This window comes from Prosopis cineraria, unplaced genomic scaffold (genome assembly GCF_029017545.1).
Source record: "Prosopis cineraria cultivar Desert tree isolate PC_DT_omini unplaced genomic scaffold, ASM2901754v1 PC1862, whole genome shotgun sequence".
NCBI lineage: Eukaryota > Viridiplantae > Streptophyta > Magnoliopsida > Fabales > Fabaceae > Prosopis > Prosopis cineraria.
Window position 1 is genome coordinate 525 of NW_026557187.1, and position 25,474 is coordinate 25,998.

Sequence of the window (25,474 nt, forward strand, 5' to 3'; positions counted from 1 at the left end):
GTGCAGGTGGCCCCCCATCCCTTTTTTTTCCCCCACTTAACAGCCGCGTGACAAGTTCGTAGTGCTTTTTGTGCTGTTCCTCTGACACCCGTAAGAGAATCCAAGGAATTCGCTTGACAGTGACAATTATATTTTTATTTTTCTTTTTTCAAATATAGGAAAGTCTTTGGCTCATCACGCTTCTCTCATCTCTCTACATCTTTGCGTTGCTTCTGCTTCTACCTCATGAGACGAAACGCACCCTCTCACTTTCCTATTGTCTCTCTAGTCTTTATACATCTGTCTCTTCTCTGGTCAAGATGATAAGGCGCTTATGATCATCCAAAAAAAAAAAAAAAATTATACCATAATACTAATGGTATTATAGAATTAAAAAAATTTATACCATGCTATTAATATTATAGTAAAAATATATTTTTTTCATCTCAAATTATAAGATTTTTTTAAACAAAATCTTACATACTAATAAACTTTATTAAATATACTTAACAATCTTATCTTTCTAAAATAAAAATATAAACTTTAAAAGTGCCTATCATTTAATACATTGAAATGAGAAGGAATGAAAAATTAATTATAGAAAGAGAAAGGATAATATTAAAATTAATGCATTCAATAAAATTTTAAATATTCAAAGCGTTTTATATTTTAAGATGAAAAAATTCGTTTAAAAGTACTTTATAATTTAAAATGAAAGGAGTAGTATGTAGTTTATTATAGTACATATCTTATTTTTTTCTTGGGATGGTGCATGTTAGGGTGGAGCCAAAAAAATTTTCAGTCAGCCGAGACAATAAGGTGTACATGATAATTGAAGGGAAGTTAAATTTATATATATCACCAATATAATATAATTATTTTAGCATATATTTTTTATTTTGTTTTACAAATATATAATAAAGATAAATATATATCTTCACTTTTCAATTTTATTTATCAATTTTTCATTATATAAAAATAATTAATTATCATATTTATAATAAATATTTTAGTAATTTCTCTCTCAATATAAATTATCATTAAATTAGTGAAAATTTTCTTTTCTATAACATTGAATGATTTAAATGCATAACTAAGATCTAAAGTTTTCTTGAATCTAACAAGCTTTATTACTTGCCTATTATTAAATCTATTATTTAATTTTTTTCAATTGATAATCATGGTAAATAAATATATTCATATGATAATTATGTTCAATTGTAACAAAATATTTATGTCAATTATATTTTTTATTTCCATACTTGAGAGAAAAATTCTTTGTAATAATTCTTATAATTTTTTCATTAAATATAAAATGAAAGAAAAATCAAATGACATCGATAATTTAAAAGCATGTGTAGCATTATCTTGTTAAGAATATGTAAATTCTATGAGAATTTTTTTAAAAAACTATTATATTTTAAAATAGAAATTGCTACTTGGATTTTAAGATAGATGTAGAAATATATCTTGGAGAAAATTTTTTTTCTTCAATTAATTATGCGGGGAGTATATTTAATAAAATTGAAAAACTAAAATAAAAGAGGGTAAAAAGCGTTATAAAAGGCTGGGTTGGAGTTTTTTGGTTTCTTATGTTATCATCTCCGTAATTCATATTTGTTGGTGTAGGTTCATGAACTGGCTGATTCAAATTAGTTAGCAAGGTTCTTAAAGCACATCTTTCACCGAGGAAAAGCCAAGCATTTGGCGATTAACTTTGTCCACATGGAATGAGCAAAAACAAGGAAGGGGCAAGTTGTAAAATTAGAAGGCAGCCTAAGTGATATTCACTTCATTTTTATTTATAAAAAAATATTAATTTTAATTATTTTTATATAAAAATTATACTTTTAATAAGCATTTATTAAAAAAAATTTAAATTACTCCTTATAATTTGATCATTCATAATCATAAAAAATAATTAATAAAAAATATATAATTAATTTTTTTATTTTTAAATATAATTAATATAATTAATTAATTTTTTTTTAAACTGTATGATATAATTTTTTTTTATAAATAAAAAGGGAAGGGATAGTGGATTTTTTAAAAAAAACAAAGCAAGTGAGCTAAATGTGTTGACCAGTTTCTGTCTACTTGAATACTTTGGGTCAATCAAATTAAAACCCAGAGCTGCGAGGACGGACCTAATGTCCAAAGCCACCATGATACCCTTTTGTTTTTTAGGCTTAACTGTTTATTGATAAAATGACAAATAATTGAAATACAATTAAATTCAAAAAAGTAAAAAAAAAAAAAAAGTCTTAACTATTTATTCCTGCTTCTGCCCAATTTATCTTCCCTGCCCATTGAACAAGCTAGACCAGACCACGTGAAGATACTAGAAAGCAGATGGGTCGATGCCCAATACGAAGACATATAGACATCCATCCATGCACATGTAAGGCTTACGTTGAAATAGCATCGAAACTGCTTCATTTTCCACATCTTGCACCAGTGGCTTGGGAAGTCAGTCATGCTTTTGGCTACTGAGACAGTTGAATGCCTACACGGCTTGTGCGTTGAAGGATTGAAGAAAAGAAACCCATTCAATCCCAAAACCCTGGAATTCGAATCCTTGTTCTTGAGGAATTAAACACACCTGATCTTTTTTCCCATTTTGGATAACTGTAAGCAGTAGGCTGTTTCTGATTCCTGGAAAAGAACAGAATAAAACAAGTGATTAAAATTGTGCGAATTGAATCAGCCATAAGTGGCATGGTTTGCTTTTGTCGCAGCCCCACCTCCAAAATGACATTTGGAAGGTGGGGGTTCTGGCAGTCTCCTTTTATTTGTGATTGGCTCTCTTTTTGACAAAATAAATAAATAAATAAATTCATAAGTAATTATTCTTAAATTACAAGTCACAGTGCATAAATTCACAATATTATCTATTTATTTAAAATTAACTTTTTATAATTTCATTTTTAAAAAATTCATAATTAAGTGATTATTCTGAAATTCGCAAGTGAAATATGCATAAATTTATGAGATTATATATATTTATTTACAATTGATTTTTCATTAATTCAAAAGTAAAATTTCTTAAATTCATAGCTAATTAATTTCTCTAAATTCATGAGTATCCTTCTACTATTAGTTATTTCAATAATTATTTCTTTTTAATTATAAATAAAATTTTAGTTCTCTTTAATATTTCAATATTTCTAAATTTCATATTGTTATTTTAATAAAATTATAAATAATATATGTTTCCCTTGCTTAGGACATCTAATTATCAATCCTAAAAATTAAATATAGGCAGAAAAAAAATAAATATATTATATTAATATCAATAAATTGTTAATACATATTAAAAAAAAGTGTCAACTAAAATGCATTCTTCTCTTGCATACTTCGCGCTAACAAATCTTGTTCGTTGCCATGATAATGACAGTAGGGAAGCCTAGCAAGATAGGAGTCAAAATGTACAGTTCCGTTGAAAACTTGAAATGGATTATTTTGAATAATTAATCCTAGATTGGATCCCTAGGGAAAACTCTTGAAGCCGATTGGTCGATCTATTAGTCCATTCTTATTGGTCAGACAATTTTATTATGAGATCATCTATTTTGATTTTTCATTAGTCTGTTTTCTTACTATAAGATCTTTATGATATAAAATGTCTTGCATGAATAATAGAACAGTCCTTATTGGTTAATTTTTTTTTTCTTTTTCAACTAAACAGTTTTTCGTGCATTAAAAAAAGTTTAAAACAAATATTATTGATGTCATTGATATCGACATATCTAAAATGGCTAAATTTTTAAAATTCCTCTATTCAATTATTATCCTTCTTTTTGGATATTTTATACACATCTTATCTTTATTCTTTGAAAAGGTCAAATATTTAATGATTCTATCATACATGATTGAGTTAGAAAAAATAGATAAATATCTTACATATAAGCTGATTCATTTTTTCAATATATTGTTCAGTTTATTCTTTAATTTTGTTTTTGAGAGAAAACTTTTTATGTTGATGATCACAAAGTTCACCGACGTTTCGTTTTTCTGATTTGTACAACTCCTTTCATTCGGGTCAATTTTTTAAACCAGACTTGACAAACTTTGAAGAATCATGTTAGATTTGTACGGTTACAATTTGATAGACAAACTATTTTAATGAATAATTATTGAGGATTTAAAACGCATTTAAAAAACATTGCACCAATGAGAAATTTCAGAGAGTCTTCAGACAAAGAGGTCCTAACAAAATATGCCTTACAAAATCACCCCAAAATGATGGTAAAGAAACAGAAGGATTGTAAACTAAATAAGATGAAATTGCATATCTAGGTTGATAGATGGTTGGGAGATTCACTTTTCTTTCATGATGAATCGACGATTCTTGGTGGAGCTAAAGTTTGGAGTAGACATGGCGCCAATTCCCACATTATTTTCTTCAACAGTTGATGAAGGATCACTCAGCCTCTTCTTCCCCTTTAGTTCATTCAGATTCTGAATCACAAGAGTTGCTTGGTCTCCTTCATCATCAATCCTTATATAGTACGTGTTTTTCTTTGATCCATACAATTCAGATGGGATAGACATCATCAATCCTTATATGGTACGTGTTTTTCTTTGATCCATACAATTCAGATGGGGTAGACATGATAGATGAAGTCATGCAGAGAATGAACTCCTAGGTGTAGAAAACTGTAGATGTGTGGAAGAACAATATCAATTCATTTAAGTTGTGTGGAGGGACAACCATAAATTAAAGATAACATGAGAAATGCTAGTAATCTGGAGGGCAATTTATGCTTGAATACCTGATTCTGGTCATTTTCATTTGTGGGATAGGCTGATTGATATATTGAGATAATAATAAAAAATATTTCAATAACAATACACGTGATTCAAATCCTACAAACTTAAGCAATATGTCTAATACATATTACAGTAATAATTTAGTAGCAAACTAAATTAAAATTAAAATTATATAAAATAGAATGGTGAAATTTGAATGAAGAAAACACTAACTAAAATTTCAAACTATTCAAATATATTAAAAATAATTAAAATCATATTAAAATAATTTTATAAGATCAGATTGGATTAAGTGATTTGAAAGCTTGGTCTCCTGTTCTGTCCAACCTGAGAAATTAGTTTGGTCTTTTTAATCTCTTTAATCTTTTAGATCAATTTTTTTTACTGGATTAAATAGGATAGGACTTGCTAGGGTTGTAATGAATTAGACAGGATGACTGAATTTTTACACTGCCCTGCTGTGGTTTTTCCCCCCTCCTAGGGGAGTTTGGCGTGTTTTGCCCCCTGAAAAGATATGTACACATATATGTATTGTGAGTACTCAACATCACAAGACGGGGACCTCATTTTTTTTCCTCCACTTGGTTCTATCAGTTTTTGTGTTGGAGCCTTGTAATTGAATTTTTTAATTATTTATCCAATTTTTACAAATTTTATTATTTCTCTTTAAATTAAAAATATATTAGAATAAGAACTGCCCAAAAATAATGATTTTGATTGAATATTTAATTATTTATCCTATTATATTTTAACATGCTTTATGGTGTAAAGCATAAAATAGAAAATATTTCTAGCTTTCTCAAAAAAAAATCAATATTAAAACATTAAAAACATTAAAGTATAAATGCAATAAAAATTACAAATAAAAAATTAACTAATAACACAGCGCGGAAAGGAAATATATGTGGTATAAAGTATTTTATGGGGAGATATTTTCTGATATAGAAGCCTCCGTGTGTCTCCATTCTAGCATTTTTTGTTTTTTTTTTTTTGGAATACAAAGGCCACGGCAAATCATTCTAGCATTTTCTATTCACTTGAATATGTCCTTTGGGTCAATCAATTTTTTTTTTTTGGAATAAAACTGAATACCATTCATAAAAGAAAACCTAAAGGAGACAAACAAACTACAAGAGAGTTCAAATCAATCTTCATCCATCCCCTACGTAAGTTTAACATGGTGGATGATCAAAAATGCAAAAACAACTCTTCTCAAAATGGGCTTTCCTAGCTAGCTTATGAGCAGCACTAATAATGTCTCTACAAACGGTCGATCAAATTCAAACACCAATGCTTCGAAGACCTAACTAAAAGTCCAAAACTGCAATCATACCCTTGTTTGTGGGCTTAACTATTTTTTCCTGCTTCTGCCCAATTTATCTTTACAATCCAGTGAACAAGACAACGTGAAGAAATAGTTCGGAAAGAAGAAACAAAATCATTTATTTCTACCAAAAAAAAAATCATTTCTTGGTTGCTGTCCTATACGAATTACGAAGACAGAAATTCGGCCATGCACACGTGAGAGACATACGTAAAAATAACATAGAAACTGCTTCATTTTGAACGCCTTACATAAGTGGCTTGGGAAGTATTAATTACTTGAAGATTCACGTTCAATCACCAATTCACCATTACATTTTTAATTGCATTGATAAAGCAAAGATCATTTACATAGTAATGTACAGTCTACAAAAGCATGCTGGCATGCTTGAGGCTTTTTGCCACGAGGGTCAAAAAGTAAACTGATTTTCACGCTACACAGTTTCTCTCAAGTGGGGGAAATGGAAGCACACGTTACACGGTGGCAAGGGATGAAAGATTGAAGAAAAGAAACCCAATATCCCAAAAACCTAGCTTCTTCCGATCCTCTTGTGGTTGCGCCGCTTCTGCCAAAGTGTGGGTTCGGGGATCTGATTGAGGTTAGTGCAATCGCGGTTCTTTGATTGTTTTTACTTTTCTGGCCTATAACAGAAATCTTAGTGCAATAACGGTTCTACTCTGCTTTTGGAATACGAATCCTTGTTCTTGAGGAATTAACACTGCTGATCTTTTTTTCCCTTTTTCGATTCTCTATTATGATTTAGCTGAGTTTAGCTTGCCTGTTTTTTTTTTTTTTTTTATAACTGTAGGCAGCAGGCTGTTTCTGATTCCTGGAAAAGAACAGAATGAGAGGTCTGATTCAGATACTGGTCCGAAATGAGTCCGTGATTTGGAAAGTTGTGTGACTTGTGTCAGCCATGATTGGCCTGGTTTGTTTTGGTCTCAGCTCCACCTACAAAATGTCATTTGGAAAGTTGGGTTCTGCGGGTCTTCTTGTTTATGTAGTGGTCGTTTTATTTCTGTGGCTCCTCACCTGGCGGGCCAAGAGAATTAAAGTTCAAGAAGGACTCCGAGGCCTTGTGGTAGCTCCATTTTTTGGTATCATCTGTTTGATCTCCGTAACGCATGATAAACTTCTTCTTGGAAAATCAGATGCGTTGAGCATTATCTCGTATGGTTGTTTTGGCTTGGTGTCGCTGTCCATGTCAGCGGAGAATGAGCTTTGAATCGAAACAGGGTTCTCCGGTTTTTTCCTGTCAATGTTTACCTCACAACTTGCCAAGATCAAATTGGCTTTCTCAGCCACTGCTATAGCTTTCAGCTCGGTCGTCATTTTTCTTCGCTACTACTTCCCCGAATCTATTGGCTATCATCATATTAATGAGGTTTGCAGCAAAATGCTGAAGAAATTGAACCTGACATGAAAATTGTTACTCGAACTTAACTGACATGTATTTATACTTGTGGATTTTCCTATTTGCAGACCCAACATCCCGCAGGGGCGGCGGCAGATGTTCCTGCGAGCAGTCAGCAACTGATGAAGAGGAAAGTCGTTTCTCTGCTGATGAACATGTAAGTGATGAAATCCAAATATAAATATTCATGTGATTGATTTACTTGTCTGGTAATGAGTGAACAAGTGTTATTACTTACAGACGCCTCATTCCCTAAGCATTGGAGAACCTGTAGAGGGAAGCATGCCAATTATACGAGATTGGGACAATCAGCAAACAAATGAAGAAGAGGAAACTCCTTCGTCTGTTCAATCTGTAAGTGACCAAATCCAGTATGAATATGTTCATTTCACAGATATACTTGTCTAGTCTCTCGTGTAACACACACAGTTACCGATGCGAGAGGATTATCGCAAATAGATATAGAAATAGAGAGGAGGGAGAGAGATACGAGAGTAGAAGCCTTCCTATATATGAGTCTTGTCATAAATTTCGACTCGTTACGTCAAGTAATTTTCCTTAAAATGTGGCCCTTGTTCATACCTCCCGGCCGTTTCCTCAATTTTTGGGTGGTGAATCTAACAACTAAATGGATTTTCACCATAGTGAGACCTTCCTATATATATAGCTACCATGGCCACTCATCATACTTCTTTAAAGAAGCAGTCTTTGGCATTTATAAAAGGGGTCTCTAAGCTCATTTAGTTGCTTGATAAAAAAAAAAAGGTCATTTAGTTGCAATTGGAAATCTCTCCCACATAACATATACACCATCAAGAGAGCAAGAAAGAGAGCTTAGAAGCAACCCCACACCCCACAAATATCTCGAGTTTCAAATTCAGCTATGGCTGGAAGTTAGCTTTTATTCATGTTTCTTTAGATCTGGACATGCTTTAGCGTTCATCATTGATCTTACAAGACCTGCTAATCTTTCCTTCCTTTGATTTCATGGATAGCTTTTCGGCCCTATATGGCCTACCTGCTAAGCTTTCTTCCTGGTTGCTTATGCAAGTGGACAGGATCGTAATAAAGTATATCAAAGTATTCAAGTGCAAAGATTTTGCCTATTCGATTTATTTTAATTTAGTAAAATAACAAGAGATAAGAGAAAATTATTTCAGTTGAGAATTAAATGGGCAAAAATTAACAAGTAAAAAAAATTTACTTATAATAATATGGAGATTTTTCAATCAATAGAAGGTTGGGGTTCCTGATTCACTCGATTATTAATTACTACCACCCTTGAATTGACTCTATATATCATTAACGTAGTGACAATTATTCTCAAGGTATTTTAATTATATTCTTTTGAAATCTAATTAAAGTCCTAATCAATCATGAAACTACAATTTTGAGTAGCCATAAATTTCTAAATCTATTTTTAGTTTAGTTATTCATGTCTATATTCTTATTCCAATTGGGTAAATTAGAAACACCTGATAAAAATAACAATAAATATTGCTTTAAAATCCTTAATTATAAATATAAATCATAAAGGAATTTATAAAGATAATTAAGGAGTAGAAAAGAATAATTAATTTGTGAAAAGTTTCTCAATAATCTTGCTCTCAATTTTCATGAAGCTTCCGCAGGCTCTAAATATGTTCAAGAAAATCTTTGAATCATTGAGATAAGTGGTTGGATGATCCCTCTCTTGCTAGATAGAAGTATCTGTTAGTTTAAGTAAGATTCTCCTACTTTCTTTCTTATCCACATGGGAATATATATATATATATATATATAAACCACCCGCACGGGCTTTCTTCTTATTGATATATATGTATGTATGTGTTTGGGCTAAAATATGAAACGTCGCTCAAATAGGTCACATGACTAGTTGGGTTGAGTAACTGAAAAGTCAAGCCCAATATGAATAAAGGGGTCGATCTCGAAGCTCAATAAGAGGCCATGATGGAATAAACATGTTGAAAGCCCGTCAGCTACAAACATTGAACCGTTGGCATGAAAAGTCACGATCTCAAGTAATACTGAAATCTACGAACTTTGTGCCCAAGTATCTTGGTGAAACAGGCTAATTACCAAAATGGAAAGCACAGAATAAAGATCGTGCCATAAATTTCATGAAATCTCTTATTTTTTGGCAAAAAGTGTTAGGTCTTAAGGGAGAGGCTACCACTACTCTGACATTATAAATAGAAGATAAAGACACAAAAGAAAGCAATTAACACTCAATCAAAGACTTGCATTTTTACACCTTTTAGCTTTTAGTTTTATCAGTTACTTGTGCTTTTAATTTAGACCTATAACTTCTCGTATTTAAATAAAAATCAAATACTTGTTCTACCAAAACTTTATATATCTTTTACATTCGAGTGATCTGTGGTAAGGGAGCTCGGGATCTTTTTGTTATTAATTGAGACTCAACGTCTTTGGCACGTCTGGTATTTGTTGTTCATCATGAACAATATGTATGTATGAGATTGTGTGTATATTTGTTTTACTTCACTATCGCTTGTGTAGCGTGAGACGTTTCAACTAAACTGCTTCTTCCTCAGATATATTTATATAGACATAGATAGATATACATATTCATTTGCTTTCCACGCAGCTTGTTTCTCATGTTATATACATATATTCTGTTTTTTATTCTGATGTGTTTATACTTGTCGATTTTCCTATTTGCAAACCCAGGATCCTGCAGAAGTTCTTAGGAACAACAACAACAAGCCTTTATCCCACTAGATGGGGTCGGCTACATGGATTGCAAGACGTCATTGTGCTCTATCATTTATCAAGCTTTTAGGAATATTATTAATTAAGAGATCGCGTTCAACAACTTCTAAGAGTGTTCTCTTAGGCCTTCCTCTACCTCTCTTAATCGGACTCAAAGTTATATGTTCCACTCTTCTCACTGGTGCCTCCCTTGGTCTTCTTTGTACATGCCCAAACCATCTCAACCGATTTTCTACCATTTTTTCCTCAATAGGTGCCACCCTCATTTTTTCGCGTACGTGCTCATTTTGAATTTTATCTTTACGTGTATGTCCGCACATCCATCGTAACATTCTCATGTCTGCTACTCCAACTTTATGCTCTTGCAGAAGTTCCTAGGAACAATCAGCAAAATAACGAAGAGGGAACTCGTATATCTGTTGAAGCTGTAAGTGATGAAATCCAAATATAAATATTCAAGTGATTGATTTACTTGTTTGGTTATGAACAAGTGTCATTACTCACTACTACAAAATAAGCTTACAGGAGCGCTTTTTTTTATCTTAGGGAGCGCTTCAAAAGCGCTCCCGTATCAAGCGCTCCGAAATGTACAGGAGCGCTTAAAAAAAGCGCTCCTGTATGGCGTCCATACAGGAGCGCTTTTCTAAAAGCGCTCCCGTAAGAAAGCTCCGGGTTGTATGGGAGCGCTCTCTCTAGGAGCGCTCTTGTATGATCTCTACAGGAGCGCTCCTGAATGAGGCGTACGGGAGCGCTCCTAAAAAGAGCGCTCCCGTATGCGCTTACCGGAGCACTCTCTTAAGGAGCGCTCCGGTAAGTTACTTTACAGGAGTGCTCTTTAAATGAGCGCTCCCGTATATTATATTTAATTTTTTTAAAATTAAATTTTTAAATTTCTCCTTTTACATATCTTTAACAATGGCAAATCATAATATTAAAAACTAATTTAAAAATAATATCAACATAAAAATTTATATACAAGAAAAGAATTTGAAACTGATACAACAATTTCAATTTTCTAACTAACCTAGTTTAATTTCTAACAAGCCTAACAAATGAAACTATTGTTATTTTTTTAACATTGAAATCTAACTTCCTATCACAAACAGTCAATAATATATTCTGACCATTCTTCAACTAAATCTTCTATTTGCTCCATAGTAAAATGCGAATCTTGCTCTAATAAAATACTACACAAGATATGAAAGCAATATATAAGTAATTAACATTATATTAACTTAATTTCAAAACTTTTGACTTATATTTTCAGGAATGATCAACTCTTGTTGTGTGATTACTTCTCTCATAAACTTCATAACATAGTATCCACACTCCCAACCTTGTAATTGTGTAGGTACCTATAAAACAATAAAAGATGTTATTATCAAAATATGGTAGAAATAAATTCTAACTTAATTTAAAATACTTCAGTGATGAAGTTATATAAATGATACAAGTATTTGCTGTCGAAAATCCGGCAGAGTCTCCCCTATAACTTGGAAGTTCCAGAATTTTTCAAAAATTTTACATCAATCCAGAACAACATATTCAGAATAAAAAACATAAAATATTAATCAAACAATCATTTAGATATGTACCAACTTTTTTTATTAAGAAAATAATACAAACCTTTATTCTTTTCCATGAATAAAACTCAACAGGATCAGGTCTTTCGGTGTTTGGAGGGAGACCTTCACCTCCTCGATAACGTGCTACAGCCCTATTATATAATGATTAAGTATACCAAGTAAAAAATTAATTGTTATAATAAACATATATAAAGAATATAGAACTAAAAACTTACTGATTAAATAATATTCTCATAGATTTGTAACTCTTAAAGTCACTATCTCTTAATAAATCAAAATAATAAATCATAGGGACGAATGGATTGATACAAACAAGCACCCAATGTTGCCTGAAAAATAAAATATTTCATTAACTAAAATATCAACTAAAGTTAAAAATAAACAATAATAACAATTTACCCTGGATTGTGAGGAGCTAAAAATAACATGTTTCTTTTGCCTTTGGCTTTGAATGCATCAGTAATCTTTTGAGAATGGTACTCAACATTGTAGGTACTAGTGTTGTGCGGGCTAATAAATGAAAATTTTGTTATCAATGAGCTCGGCACCACAAAAGTATGATATAAGTACCTAAAATGAAAACAAATAGAATCATTCACAACTAAAATTAAATAAATACCACAATAAGTAATAAAATTGAGAAAGTACCTGATGTATAAACTAATTTGTGTGGTTTGTAGCTAATCCTTAGTCAGAATCTCGTTAATATTTTCAGTTGCTAATTTTTCGCTAATTATTTCACCATAAATCTCTTTTTCAAATTCTACTTCACGGATCTCATTTTTAAATATTGTCTGCATAATCACTTCAAGTTCATTTTGATGAGGATATTTCAACTGAGTAGATTTTGTGCTGGTCTTCCCTGCCTTAGTCACAGAGGTAGATCCTTTTGACGGCTTTCCTTTCGCTTTGATTGGCTTCTTTACAACTTTTTTAAATTTTGAGGACTACAAAATGTAAAATGGATTGGTAAGGCCGTAAAAAAACATGAATGATTTTAAAGAACCATCAATTATTATACCTGTAACTTAATGAGCTTTGAAGGCCAAGCCACATAAGTTCCAACAGCATCAAAAATCGTGAATATATCCTCATCTTCTATTTGCACTGACAACTCAGCATCATTTTCTATTGGAATAGTTATAGTCACCTTTAAGTGATCAGCAGGCAACGGTCTGGAGTGTATAATAACACTATTGTCATTATACACAAATCCGAGTGCCACAACACGACAATGTGGTAATTCTAACCATAATTGACATTGAGACTCGCCTTAAAAATTAAAAATTAATATTTTAAAAAAATGTGAAGTATAATTTGTGAATAAAAAGAAGATAATAGAAAGAAAAATTATAACCTTAGGAAAGTCTTCTTTAGTATGGAAGGAGCAACTATCTTTATCACTAGGGCTACCTTGTGGCACATTTATAACTCCAATCATTTGCTCAAATCTCTTTTCCATTTGAGCTTGAAATTTTTTTCCATCCTCGCCTCCATTTCTGCCATCCTCGCATTAAAATTATCTTCAGTAAAAATTTTAGACCGACGTCCAAAGTAGGTGCCCTGAGAAATGCCAAATCCGACTCCTCTAACACGACTAGAGACCTCTGGAGCTCCCAATGCCTTACCAAGGACATCCACATGCTCCCCTACATCATCTTGTGATATTGATTGTGATATTGCTTCCTGTTGAATAAATTGTAAACTAATTATTAAGTAAATAATGTAAATAAAGTAATACACTAAAATATTAATACTCACACAATCCTCCCAGACTTTTCGAGTGTGTTCATCAGGTAATTTTCCTTCTTTATCTTCTCGAGCAGTCTTCCAAACAAGAGCTCGAGAAATTGGAGCATTAGGTCCAACTTCTTCCCTCTATTTAAAGAAGATATTACAATAATTAAAAAACATTTCCTTATATATATATATAAGTAATATCAACAGACGATATTAATTGAAACTTACCAAACCATGTTCAATATCTGGATAGCTCTTTCTTCCTGCTCTATATTGAAAAGGAGTACTCGCGGCTCTAGAGCGATTGACCTGGCTGATCTGTTGAAATTCAGGCTGTTGGTGCATTTTAATAAATTCATCCTAATGCTCTTGCTGGATCTTTGGATACATTTTAGGAGGATGAGGATTGAATTCTTCATTTGCATCTTTTAGATGATATGTTGTGAGGGTAGCTTGAAACTTTCTATGAGCATATGCTACTTTTCTCATGATATAATGCCTATGACTCTCATCCAAGTCAAAAGATATACACAAATCTTCCCATATATTATTTTTTGCTTCTTCAAGCTGTGGGTTATTTTTCTTTCTCCAGTCTGCAATGCAACAAGGAACATAATGACGAGCTAAGACCCCTATGTAACTGGCCAACTGAGGAGACTTAACTAATTGGCCCCTATCATTCCAATTTACTGGTAATTTACGACAAGCTGCTCGAGCCCGTATTACTGCTTTCATAACAGTTTTACCCCGTTTAACCTCCTTGAATGCTTCTTCTTCAGTGGGTAGAGCATCACCACTATTCTCAGGTGGGGTAGCCATATACCTGAAAAGTTTAGCAATAAAAAAAAATTTAACAACTAAAAATAAATTTTTAACAATTAAAAGAAAATTTAAATAAAGAACTTACAAGTGTTAAAATTTATTTTTTCTTTTTTTTTATTTTTTCTTTTGTGTGTTCTACATATCCCTCATCAATCAAAATCCCTTCAGCGTGATCTTCTCTGATATAGAAGGCATTATCCTCAGTTGAAACATCAAATGTTCGTGATGTTCCCATGAAAGGGTCATCCTCAACATTGAAATCTTCATCCTCTTCATTACCCACTATTTTATTTGTTAAAAGAACAATCGACCAATTTTTATGCGCTGGATCTGACACATAAAACACTTGTTGAGCTTGTGATGCCAAAATGAATGGTTTATCTTTATAAGCCACCTTATTAAGATCTACGTGAATAAAACCTAACTTGTCAATTCGAAAGCCATTTTTATTGTCAACCCACGTGCAACAAAAGATAGGTTCACGAAACATGATATAATCCAATTCCCAAATGTGCTCTATAATCCCAAAATATGACATCATTGCATAAATTGGGTTCTTGTCTTTAAAACTAGAGACATGCATTGATTGAGCTTTAAGCGTTACACCACTATTTTGCATAGTGCTCTGAGCATCTTGGCTTTTCGTATAAAATGTAAAGTCATTAATTACATAACCTGTATAAGAAAATACTTCAAATCCAGGACCCCTAGCCAAAAACCTCAACCTTTCTGATGGGTGAGACTCCTCAGAGATGCCAGCTCTAAACCAATACATAAAGTGCCGGTTGTGATATGTTGCTAGCCATGTTTCATTTTTACCTTTATTCTGACTCTTAACTATTGCCTTGTGTTCGTTGATATATGGTTGAACTTTCTCAGTGTTGTGTAAAACATACAAGTGAACTTGCTCCCATTGTGTCTTGTCTATGCTAATGAGTTTCTTCCTAATAATTCCACCCTGTTCACCTATGGTTTCTTTTGTGTACTTTGGCAACCCAATGGCATCCACATTAGAGAGATATCTAGTGTATAATTCAACTGCTTCTTTCATGATGTACCTCTCAACAATACATCCCTTGGGCCTACTTCAATTTTTTACATATCCTTTTAATACTTTCAAGTAATGCTCTACTGGGTACATCCATCTCAAATAAGCGGGGCCACACAACTTTATCTCTCTAACTAAGTGAAATGATAAACGAACCATGATGTTGAAGAACGAAGGCAGAAAATACATTTTCAGCTCGCTTAAAATCTTAGCTATTTTATGTTCTAGCTTTGGCAATTTTTCCGGGTCAATCATCTTGCTACAAATTGCCTTAAAGAAGAAATAAAATCTAGTAATCGTGGCTCGCACCTTCTTCAGCAAAATGGATCGTATACCAACCGGCAATAAATTTTCCATAATGATATGACAATCATGAGTCTTGAGACCTACTAGTTTGAGGTCTTTCATGGATACAAGGCTACTTACATTTGAAGAATATCCTTCTGGCACTTCAACTTCATGCAAGAATTCACAGAAAGCTAATTTTTCCTTTCTAGACAAGGTGTGAGCTGCTGGAGGTAAAAAAGTGTGTTTTCCCTTCCTCTCTGGTGCCAACTCTTCTCTTAACCCCTTGCTAATCAAATCCGTCCTTGCATTAATACCGTCTTTACTCTTTCCTGAAATGTGGAGTAATGTGCCAATAAGACTATCGCAAACATTCTTTTCAATGTGCATTGCATCCAGGAAATGCCTAACATCTAAGGTCTTCTAGTATGGTAGCTCAAAGAATATGGACTTCTTTTTCCAACCATTCTCAACAATCTTACTTGCAAATAGTTTTCCAAATTCAATATTTAAATCTTTGACCTTTTCAAAGAGCTTCTCACCAGTTAATGGCATAGGAACTCTACCCTTCTCCGAGTGGCCATTAAAGGCCTTCTTCAGTCATCGGTAATGATGTGTTTGCGGCAAAAACGTCGATGACCAATGAAGACATTCTTCCTACAATGTTCCAACCGCACTGAACAAGTGTGCTCTTCACATACTGGACATGCATCTCGTCCTTTGATACTGTATCCTGATAAATTGCCATAGGCAGGAAAGTCATTTATGGTGCCAAACAACATTGCTCGCAGGATGAAATGTTCTTCTCTATACCCATCATAAACTTCCACACTTGTCTCCCACAAAATCTTCAGATCTTCAATCAAAGGAGCTAAGTACACATCTATATCATTTCCTGGTTGTCGAGGCCCAAAAATCAACAATGACAGCATCATAAATTTGCGCTTCATGCACAATGCTGGAGGGAGGTTGTAGATCATCAAAATAACCGGCCATGTACTATGAGTACTGCTTTGCATGCCATGTGGGTTCATTCCATCAGTGGCTAGTGCAAGGTGTGAGTTTTTATCTTCAACCCCAAACTCAAGGTATATAAGATCAAACTTTTTCCATTGAGGAGAATCTGCAGGGTGCCGTAGCTTGCCATCCTTAATTCTCTCATCAGCATGCCATGTTAAGTGTTTAGCATCTTCTGCAATGCTGTATAGGCGTCTAAATCTTGTTATGATTGGAAAATACCACAATGCCTTCGCTGGGCTACATCCATTTCTTTTGTACCGTGATGCATCACATTTTGGACACTTATCTAAGGTTGAATACTCTTTCTGAAAGAGGACACAATCATTTGGACATGCATGTATCTTCTCATAGCTCATCCCAATAGAACAGAGCACTTTTTTAGCTTCGTAAGTATTAGGTGGAAGCTCGTTGTACTCAGGTAACATTTCATATAAGAGTTCAAGCAAATCCGTGAAACTCTTATCGCTCCATCCATTCGCTACTTTTTGGTTGTATAGTTTCAAAATAACTGATAGTTTTGTGAATTTTTTACAATCGGGGTATAATGGTTTATCAGCATCACTCTTCAATCTCTCAAACATCTCAGGACAGTTCCTAAGATCCTCTTCAATCACATCAATCATTTCATCAAGACGGTCAACATCATATATCCCACTATCACGATTAAATGTTGAGTAGCTCGCACTATCCCTCCAATCACTTGCATTATTCCTTGTCTCCACATGCATGGTCCAACAAGTATAAGTTGGATCAATCCCATTACATATTAAATGATCTTTCAATTCTATTGGCTTTACTCTTTTTCCATAGCAACATTTCAAACAAGGACATATGACTCCACGGGGGTCTTGATCACGACAAAATGCAAATTTAATGAATTCATTCACACCATCCCAATATTCTCTAGATAGTCGATTAGCCGACATCCACTTATGATCCATATTACTAATATGATTACCAAAATTCAATAAATAAAAGACTTAGATTTCTATAAAAAAAATTCAACAGCAACTTCCTTAAAAGAACAACCTCCCAAATGATCAAACAATCAAATTTCACAACACAATACATTTAAACTAAAAAAATCAATTCATCCAAATAAAAATTTAGCAGCATAATGCATCTAAATTCTGTCAATCAATTGTAATTTAATTAATAACAATAATCTCTCTTAAAAGTATATTTCATAAATAAAATAAAAATGTTCAAATAGATTCCTCAACTTTAATCTAAATTATCAACTACAATATAAATTATCAACTACTCCATAATTTTAATATAAATAACTTCAATTCATATATTATCTATAATATTGATTATTAAAAAAATATTTGAAATCTATTCTCAAATATATATAAATTAATTATTAAAAAAATACCTTCAAAGGTCTTCACGGCAGAAAATGGCGGTATTCACGGCAGCAGCGACGTTGCTTCCTCCGCTGTACAGCAGCGACACAGATCTACAACAGCAATGCAGATCTGGAACAGAGATGCAGATCTGGAACAGTGATTCAGATTTGGAATAGCAGACAGCAAACAGCAGAGCTAGAAGGACGGCAGTGGCAGCAGATCGGCGAAAATGGCGACGCAGCGTAGCACAGGAACGGCGACGGACGGTGACGCAGCACTGGAGACGGCGATGCAGCGTGGGAGACGGCGACGCGACAACGACGTAATGTGGAACAGCGATGCAGTGCGGAACGCAGAACGGTGACAGAACGTGGAACGGCGATGCAGTGTGGAATGCGAAACGGCGACAAAATGCAGAACGGCGATGCAGTGCGAAATGGCGACACAGCGCGGATCTGCGACGGACGGTGACGGACGGCGAGCAGCACAGGAGACGCGACGGAGAAAAGAATGGTTTGAAAGAAAGAGAGAGAGGTTTGAAAGAAACTGAATGAAGAAAAGAAACAGATGGGAAAATATAAGAGGCTAGAAGACTCTTCCGGAGCGCTCTTCCATGAGCGCTCCGGAAGAGCTCATCTTTGGGAGCGCTCGTCAAAGAGCACTCTGGAACAGCACTCTGCCAAGGTCCATAAGCAATCTTCCGGAGCGCTTAAGTGCGAGCGCTCCCGAAGGTATTTTTAAATTTTTTATAACATTTTATATATATCAATTAGGAGCGTTATCTTATTGATAAGCCTAACATACAGGAGCGCTTATTTAGAAAAGCGCTCCAATAAATTCCACATTCACATTTTAGAGCGCTTATTTAAAAAGCGCTCCTAAAGACCCGCTCCTAAAGATATATTCTGTAGTATGACTTTAAGACAGACGCAACATTCCCCAAGCATTGGAGAAGCTTCAGGGGAGAGCAGAGTAAGCATATCAAAGCGGGAACGTCCGCAAAGTAATGAAGGAAAGGGAAGTCGTTGGTCCGAGGAAGCTGTAAGTGACCAAATCCAATTAATATAAACAATGTTGATTTGTTGAAGAGAGTCTTTGAGTGTTGTGGTAATGGTCTGAATTTGATACAGGAATCCAGGAACCAATATGAGGTTTCATCAGGAAACGCCGATGTCGCAATGGAAAACGGCTGGATGCAGAGTAATGCAGTGCAAGGCCTAAGGTGCTGCTCTCAAACACACTTTTCCTACGCTGTTTGTGCTTAATATTTAGACTCACGGCACTGATAATTGAGAGTAAAATTTTTGCCAGGAAAACAGAATATTTTTAAATAATTTTAAGATGCATGCAAGCCTTTAAACCTTGAAAAGTAAAATAGGATGCATAGAGTTGAGTGGCTTGCTAATTCTTGTGTTACTCGAGTCTATGCATCGTTGTAGGTAATTAACAAGAAACAAAATAAGATTGGATGAGTGGACGCATGGGTTTATAAAGACATTGATAGCATTATAAGGGGAAGGGTAGAGGGTAAGAGAAGGAAGCTCCAATATAAAGATGGTAAGGTTTGAAAATGTATATACAAGGAAAATGGGTGATGGTATGATGAACTTAGATATGTCTTACTGTGGTTGGTGGGCTGTAATATCATTAAACAGAAGAGGAGGGGAGTGTAGTGAGGAGAAGGAAATGAATTAAGAAAAGTTGGAGTAACTGTGTTACGATGCTGTGCAGGAGGAGGCCGGGGAGGATGGCGCGTGAGATTGAAAACGTGGCAAGCAGCGTTGGAGATACTCCTGAGCGTAGGCGCTGCCAGGTGGCCCTCCCTCTTTTTTTTTTTTAATCAGTGATTGCATTTGGGGAAAGGTTCACCTTTGCCGCCGTCCTCTGAAAAGCGCCCCGTACCTCATTCTTGTCCCCCGGAGTCTGAACCCTTGACAGTGACAATTATATTTTTATTTTTTAAAATATATGAAAGTCTTTGTCTCATCTTCCAACACGGTTCTCACATCTGTCTACAACTTTGCATCCCTCTAGTTCTTCCTCATCAGATGAAACGCACCCCGCCTTTCCCAGTGTGTGTGTGTGTGTGTGTTTTATAGTATCATAGAATTAAAAATATTTCAATATATTTAAAACAAATACTGTTGATATTATGATATAAATTATAGTATATAGTTTATTATAGTATGTATCTTATTTTTCTTGGGATAGTGCATGCAGGGGCGTAGTCAAAAAAAATTTTAAGAGACCAAAATGATAAAATATATATAATAATAAAAGGAAAATTAAATCTATATATGTCATTGATATAATATAAATATTTTAACATTTATTTTTATATTCAATTTTATAAATATATAATTAGAAGAAATATATATATATGCGCATACTCCTTTCGTTAAAAAATAAAGTTATTTTTTGAAGAGTTGGATGTTCAAAAATGTAAGTTATTTTTAGTTTTTTAAGGTGTAATCATTGTCTTTTTTTCAAAAGTGTTTCTATTGATAGTAATTTTATATTTATTATAGGGTGTTTAATAGGAATAAATATGAAAAGATATGGTTAGTTTGAAAGTAGGTAATTACTTTATTAGAGAGTGAGATTCGGTTAAAAAAGTTTTACATTTTTTAAGGAGGGAGTATATTTTAATTTATAAGAGGTGAGATTTAAAAAAAACTATTTATATTTTAAGATATGCATAAGGTAACATATTGCAAAATAAAAATTACTGCATAGATTTTATTTTATGCGAGATAGTCAATAATGGATGTAGAAATATTTCTTAGGAATTTTTTTTTCTTTAATTTAATTATGGTGGGAAGAACTCAATAAGAAATATACGTTATAAAATTAATAGATTAAAATAAAAGAGGGTGGAAAATGTCATAAAAGGTTGGGTTGGAGTTTTGTCGATTCTTATTTTATCATCTCCGCAATTCACATTTGTTGGCGTGGGGTTCTTGAACTGGCTGATTCAAATTAATTGGTAAGGTTACATCTTTCACAGAGGAAAAGGCAGGCATTTGGCACGTTTATTTATGAAATATGAATCCATAAAAGCAAATTGTGAAATGTGAATCCCGTTATATAATTGACAATCAATAAACATGGAAGCAAGCCGAATGACAATCCTGTATCTAGATCGAAACTAAAGCATTGGTTTAGTAATTGTCAATTATCTCTTTATAAATATTTGAACTACGTTAATCTGGCTGAAGCAAGCGAAGGAAATTATATTAGTGAGGCTAAAATGATAAAACATATATAGTAATCGAATCAAAACTGAATGTATATACATCACTAAAATAATTTAAATATTTTAATGTATATATTTATATTTAATTTTGAAAATATATAAAAATATATATAACTTTATTTTTTTAAGTTTTGCTCATGGATTTTGTGTGATATAAGAATAATTAATTATTTTATCTAACTTTTTTCATTATAAATTGTTATTAAATTGGCAAAAATTTTATTTTTCCCATAAACATTGAATGATTTAAATGTATCCTTAAAATTTAAAGTTCTATTTAATTTTAAAAAAACAATTTTACTTGTTTACTGAATTTACTATTTAATTCTTTTAATTGTTAATTATAGTAAATAAATATATCAATACAATAATGATACTAAATTATCACAAATTCTTTATGTTGATGATAGCTAAGTATATAATAGTAAAAACCATTTATATAATAAATTTTACTCCTTTCATTCAAAAATATAAGATATTTTTAATAGAATCTCATCTCCCAATAAAGTAGTTACTTATTTTTTAACTAACCTTATATTTTCATATTTATCACTATTAAACACCTTACAATAAATATAAATTTATTAGGCACTTTTAAAAAAAGGCAATGATTACATCTCGAAAGACTAAAAATTTCTTACATTTTTAACATCCAACTCCTCAAGAAAATACCTTATATTTTTTAACAGAGTGAGTAATAGTTTGATTATTATAGAAAAAAATAATTTTTTTAGAAAAACATATATTAATTATAACATCTTAATTTTTGGATAAGTAATTTTATATTAGATATCAAATACATATTCTCTCTGTTAAAAAATGTAAAGCATTTTTTAAGGAGTTGGATGTTAAAAAATGCAAGACATTTTTAGTCTTTCGAGATGTAATCATTGCTTTTTTTTTCTTCAAATGTGCCCTTATTGATAGTGACTTTATATTTATTTTAGGGTATTCAATAAGGATAAATATAAAAAATAAGGTTAGTTTGAAAGTAGGTAACTAGTTTATTGGGGGTAAAATTAGGTTAAAAATGCTTTATATTTTTCAATGGAGGGAGTAGTATTCAATATATTTTAGAATCTTTGTTGCAGTGCTTGATAAAATTTATTAGTAATAATTCTTATAATTTTTTTATTAAATATAAAATAAAAGCAAAATCAAATGACATCAATATTTTAAGAACAAATGTAGCATTATCTTGTTAAAAATAAGTGAATCTTATAAAATTATATCTTTTGCCATTCTCACCATGGGTTCTACTTTTGCGTTGTTCTCCTTTGCTCCTCCTATACTTTCTTCATTCTTCTATCTGAGATTTTCCCCCTCAGATTTTTCATATTTGATTTTTCTTTAGCTTTTCTAGATTCCATCCATGTTACGCAACATCCCAAAATTTAATTCAAAATTAATTAAGCTAATTAAGAAAAAATGTGTAATTTTGGAGAAATGTTTAGAGAGAAATAATTTAGTTAGGGAATTATTATTTGAATCTAATCTAGAATAAAATCCAAATCTTAAGTTATGATTTTTTTTAGAAAATAGAAATAATAATAATAATAATAATAATATAAAAGAAATGGGATATAAAATAAAAAAAATAAGAAGGGGGTGAGCATTCGATCTATTCGGTCGGTTCGATTTAAATTTCTCTAAAATCGATTGACCAAATTATATAAAAAATTTAGATCAAATCGAATCGAAATATATAACCAAACTAAATTAAAATTGAATTGAATTTTAATGGTTTGATTCGATCGCTTTATTTGATTCATAGGCTTTGATTTGGGTTTATAAAGTCTAATTACTCATATATTCTTTTATCTAATTTTTTCCCTTGATGTTGAAGGCCTAATAAAAAATAACAATCTTATACCATAATTTATGAGAAAATTAATAAGATTAAATACTATTGCACTAAAAATTAAATTATAGAAATAAAAATTAAAACATCACATTAAACAAAAAAAATGCTACTACCGCAAGTAGTAGAAAGATGTTTCTTACTTATCTAGATAAGAATTTATTCACATTTTTTAAAATATTAAAAGAAAAATATGGATAATTTGATCGGTTGGGTTGATTTGATTTTAAAATTCTCAAATTGAATTAAACCGATCAACCAAAACTTTCCTTAAAAGAAAGCTGAATTGAACTAAAAATCAAATAAACCAAATTAAATAAATAAAATTTAATTTAATTTAGTTTAATTTTTGATTTTGATTCAGTTTTGTTTATTCAATGGGACAGATTTTGTATGTATGTGTGTTTGGTATATGTTTAAAAAAAAACAAAGAAAGAAAATAAGGAGGGAACGAATGGAAAAAACGTGTGCGCGTGCGTGTGATTTAAGGAAAAGAGAGAGAGGCGTGAGACGTGGGACCCACATTTTGTTTTTTAAAACCAACACACACCTCCTGCCTTTTCATTTCCCTTCTTCTTTCTTTTCATTTCTGCATATGCAAACAAAGAAAGAGCGAGAGTGAGCGCGGTTGACGCCAGCGACGGGACTAATTTAAGAGATGGAGCTTCATAATAGAATATTTTAAATAATATTTTAAATATTTTAAAATTAGGTAAGTATTTTAAATTTTTTTAACAATATTTTCTCTTAAGTTTCAAAATTTGGAGTTATGAAAAATTTAAAGTTTGAAATAGGAATGAATTTTTAATAAATAAATATGGCTATTGAGGTTGTTGGTAATATAATACATATTCTAGAGTATTGTTTTGTTGATAGAATTAAAATTTGAAGCCTTTGAGTTTATCCCTAAATCTCTATAGGTAAATTTTTTATTAAATCTAAAAATATAAATTGATTTATTGATATTTAAATGATTATTTTGGATGAAAAATAAATTATTATGCTATAAAATAATGATTTTAGGCTTGAAACTAAGTTTACAATTTTTGAATATTTTTATGTGCAAATTTTTGGAATAAAAATAGAAATTTTGATGTTAGAAATTGTTTGAATGATAATTTTAGCCAAATTTCAATAAAATTATTGTTAATGAGGCTATTAAACTAAGTAGATAGATTCAAATATATGAAATTAAATTTTAAAACTCAAGAGGTTAAGACTAAGGTCTTAAAAAATAAAATAAAATACAATAAATACTTAAGTGTTGGAATATGAGTGAAAATTATGTTAATAATATTATTGACACATTGTGATGTGATTTAAATGTAGATTAATTGTCATTAAGCACCAATTAAGCTTTGGAATTGTTGTAATTTGAGTGGTAATTTTTGACCTCTCAAAGGTTGAGGTAACTGGGAGAAATCTATTTTATATATTTGTGTGTTAATTAATTATTTATCTTTGTAACACAAATAAATATGTGTGTATATATATATATCTATATCCAAATCTTGAAATTATTATTTGTAATGTATATGTAGCTTTGTTGAAACCCTATAATTTGTAACCAAGTTAATTGTAACTTAATATAAGTAATAAGATTGATGGTTGATTATGATGTGTATGCTCTTGATTATAAATTGTGGATTATGCATAGTGATAAATTGTGTATGAGCATGTTGAGTTTTATATGATGCTAATGTGATTTATGTAGTAATATAAAAATTGATGCAACAGGCATGATTGAAATATGATGATTCTTGATGCTTGTTGAGCAAGAAAGTTGATGAGCATGTAGGATAACTGTGAATTATATATATGAGTTTTTGAAATGCACTTTCTCACAAGCATGATCATATGGCGAGAGTTCGCCTTAGAGAAGGAACTAGCGATTATGCAAAATCTATATGGTACTTGACTATTAACTAATAATCCTAGAGGTTATAGTCACTACTTACCTTATAAGGTACTACAGTATTGTTTCTATTAAGGAACTTGACCCTATTGGCCTACTAGAGTTTTGGATAAAGCTAGTCTTGGGTATGACACCCTATAGTGTGTGATTTGGGGGAAACCGTGTTCATAAGTGAGTAAGGTAACTCTGACCCGATAGCCCCTCACGATATGATTAAGGCTTTGGGTAGTCTCACCACATGGACGATCCCTTTTAGTTGTTGGCCCACAGATTTCATGTTAGAGGAAATAAGGGGAGATATAAGGAAGAGATTGATCATGTATATTATTATTATCATGCCATTTGAGTGGTTGATGGCAATGTTTG

General features: G+C 32.0%; 1 protein-coding gene across 1 annotated transcript; it reads left to right on the plus strand.

Moving 5' to 3' along the window:
• The first annotated feature begins 4,283 nt into the window (after positions 1-4,283).
• On the plus strand, positions 4,284-20,153 carry LOC129301043 (uncharacterized). Its single transcript, XM_054939619.1, has 10 exons — positions 4,284-4,549; positions 6,518-6,674; positions 6,885-7,460; positions 7,559-7,647; positions 7,731-7,844; positions 10,176-10,186; positions 10,587-10,650; positions 19,004-19,117; positions 19,207-19,298; positions 19,808-20,153. The coding sequence occupies exons 5-10, from the start codon at positions 7,773-7,775 to the stop codon at positions 19,914-19,916; spliced, it is 462 nt and encodes a 153-aa protein (XP_054795594.1). The 5' UTR covers positions 4,284-4,549; positions 6,518-6,674; positions 6,885-7,460; positions 7,559-7,647; positions 7,731-7,772; the 3' UTR covers positions 19,917-20,153.
• Positions 20,154-25,474: the final 5,321 nt, after the last annotated feature.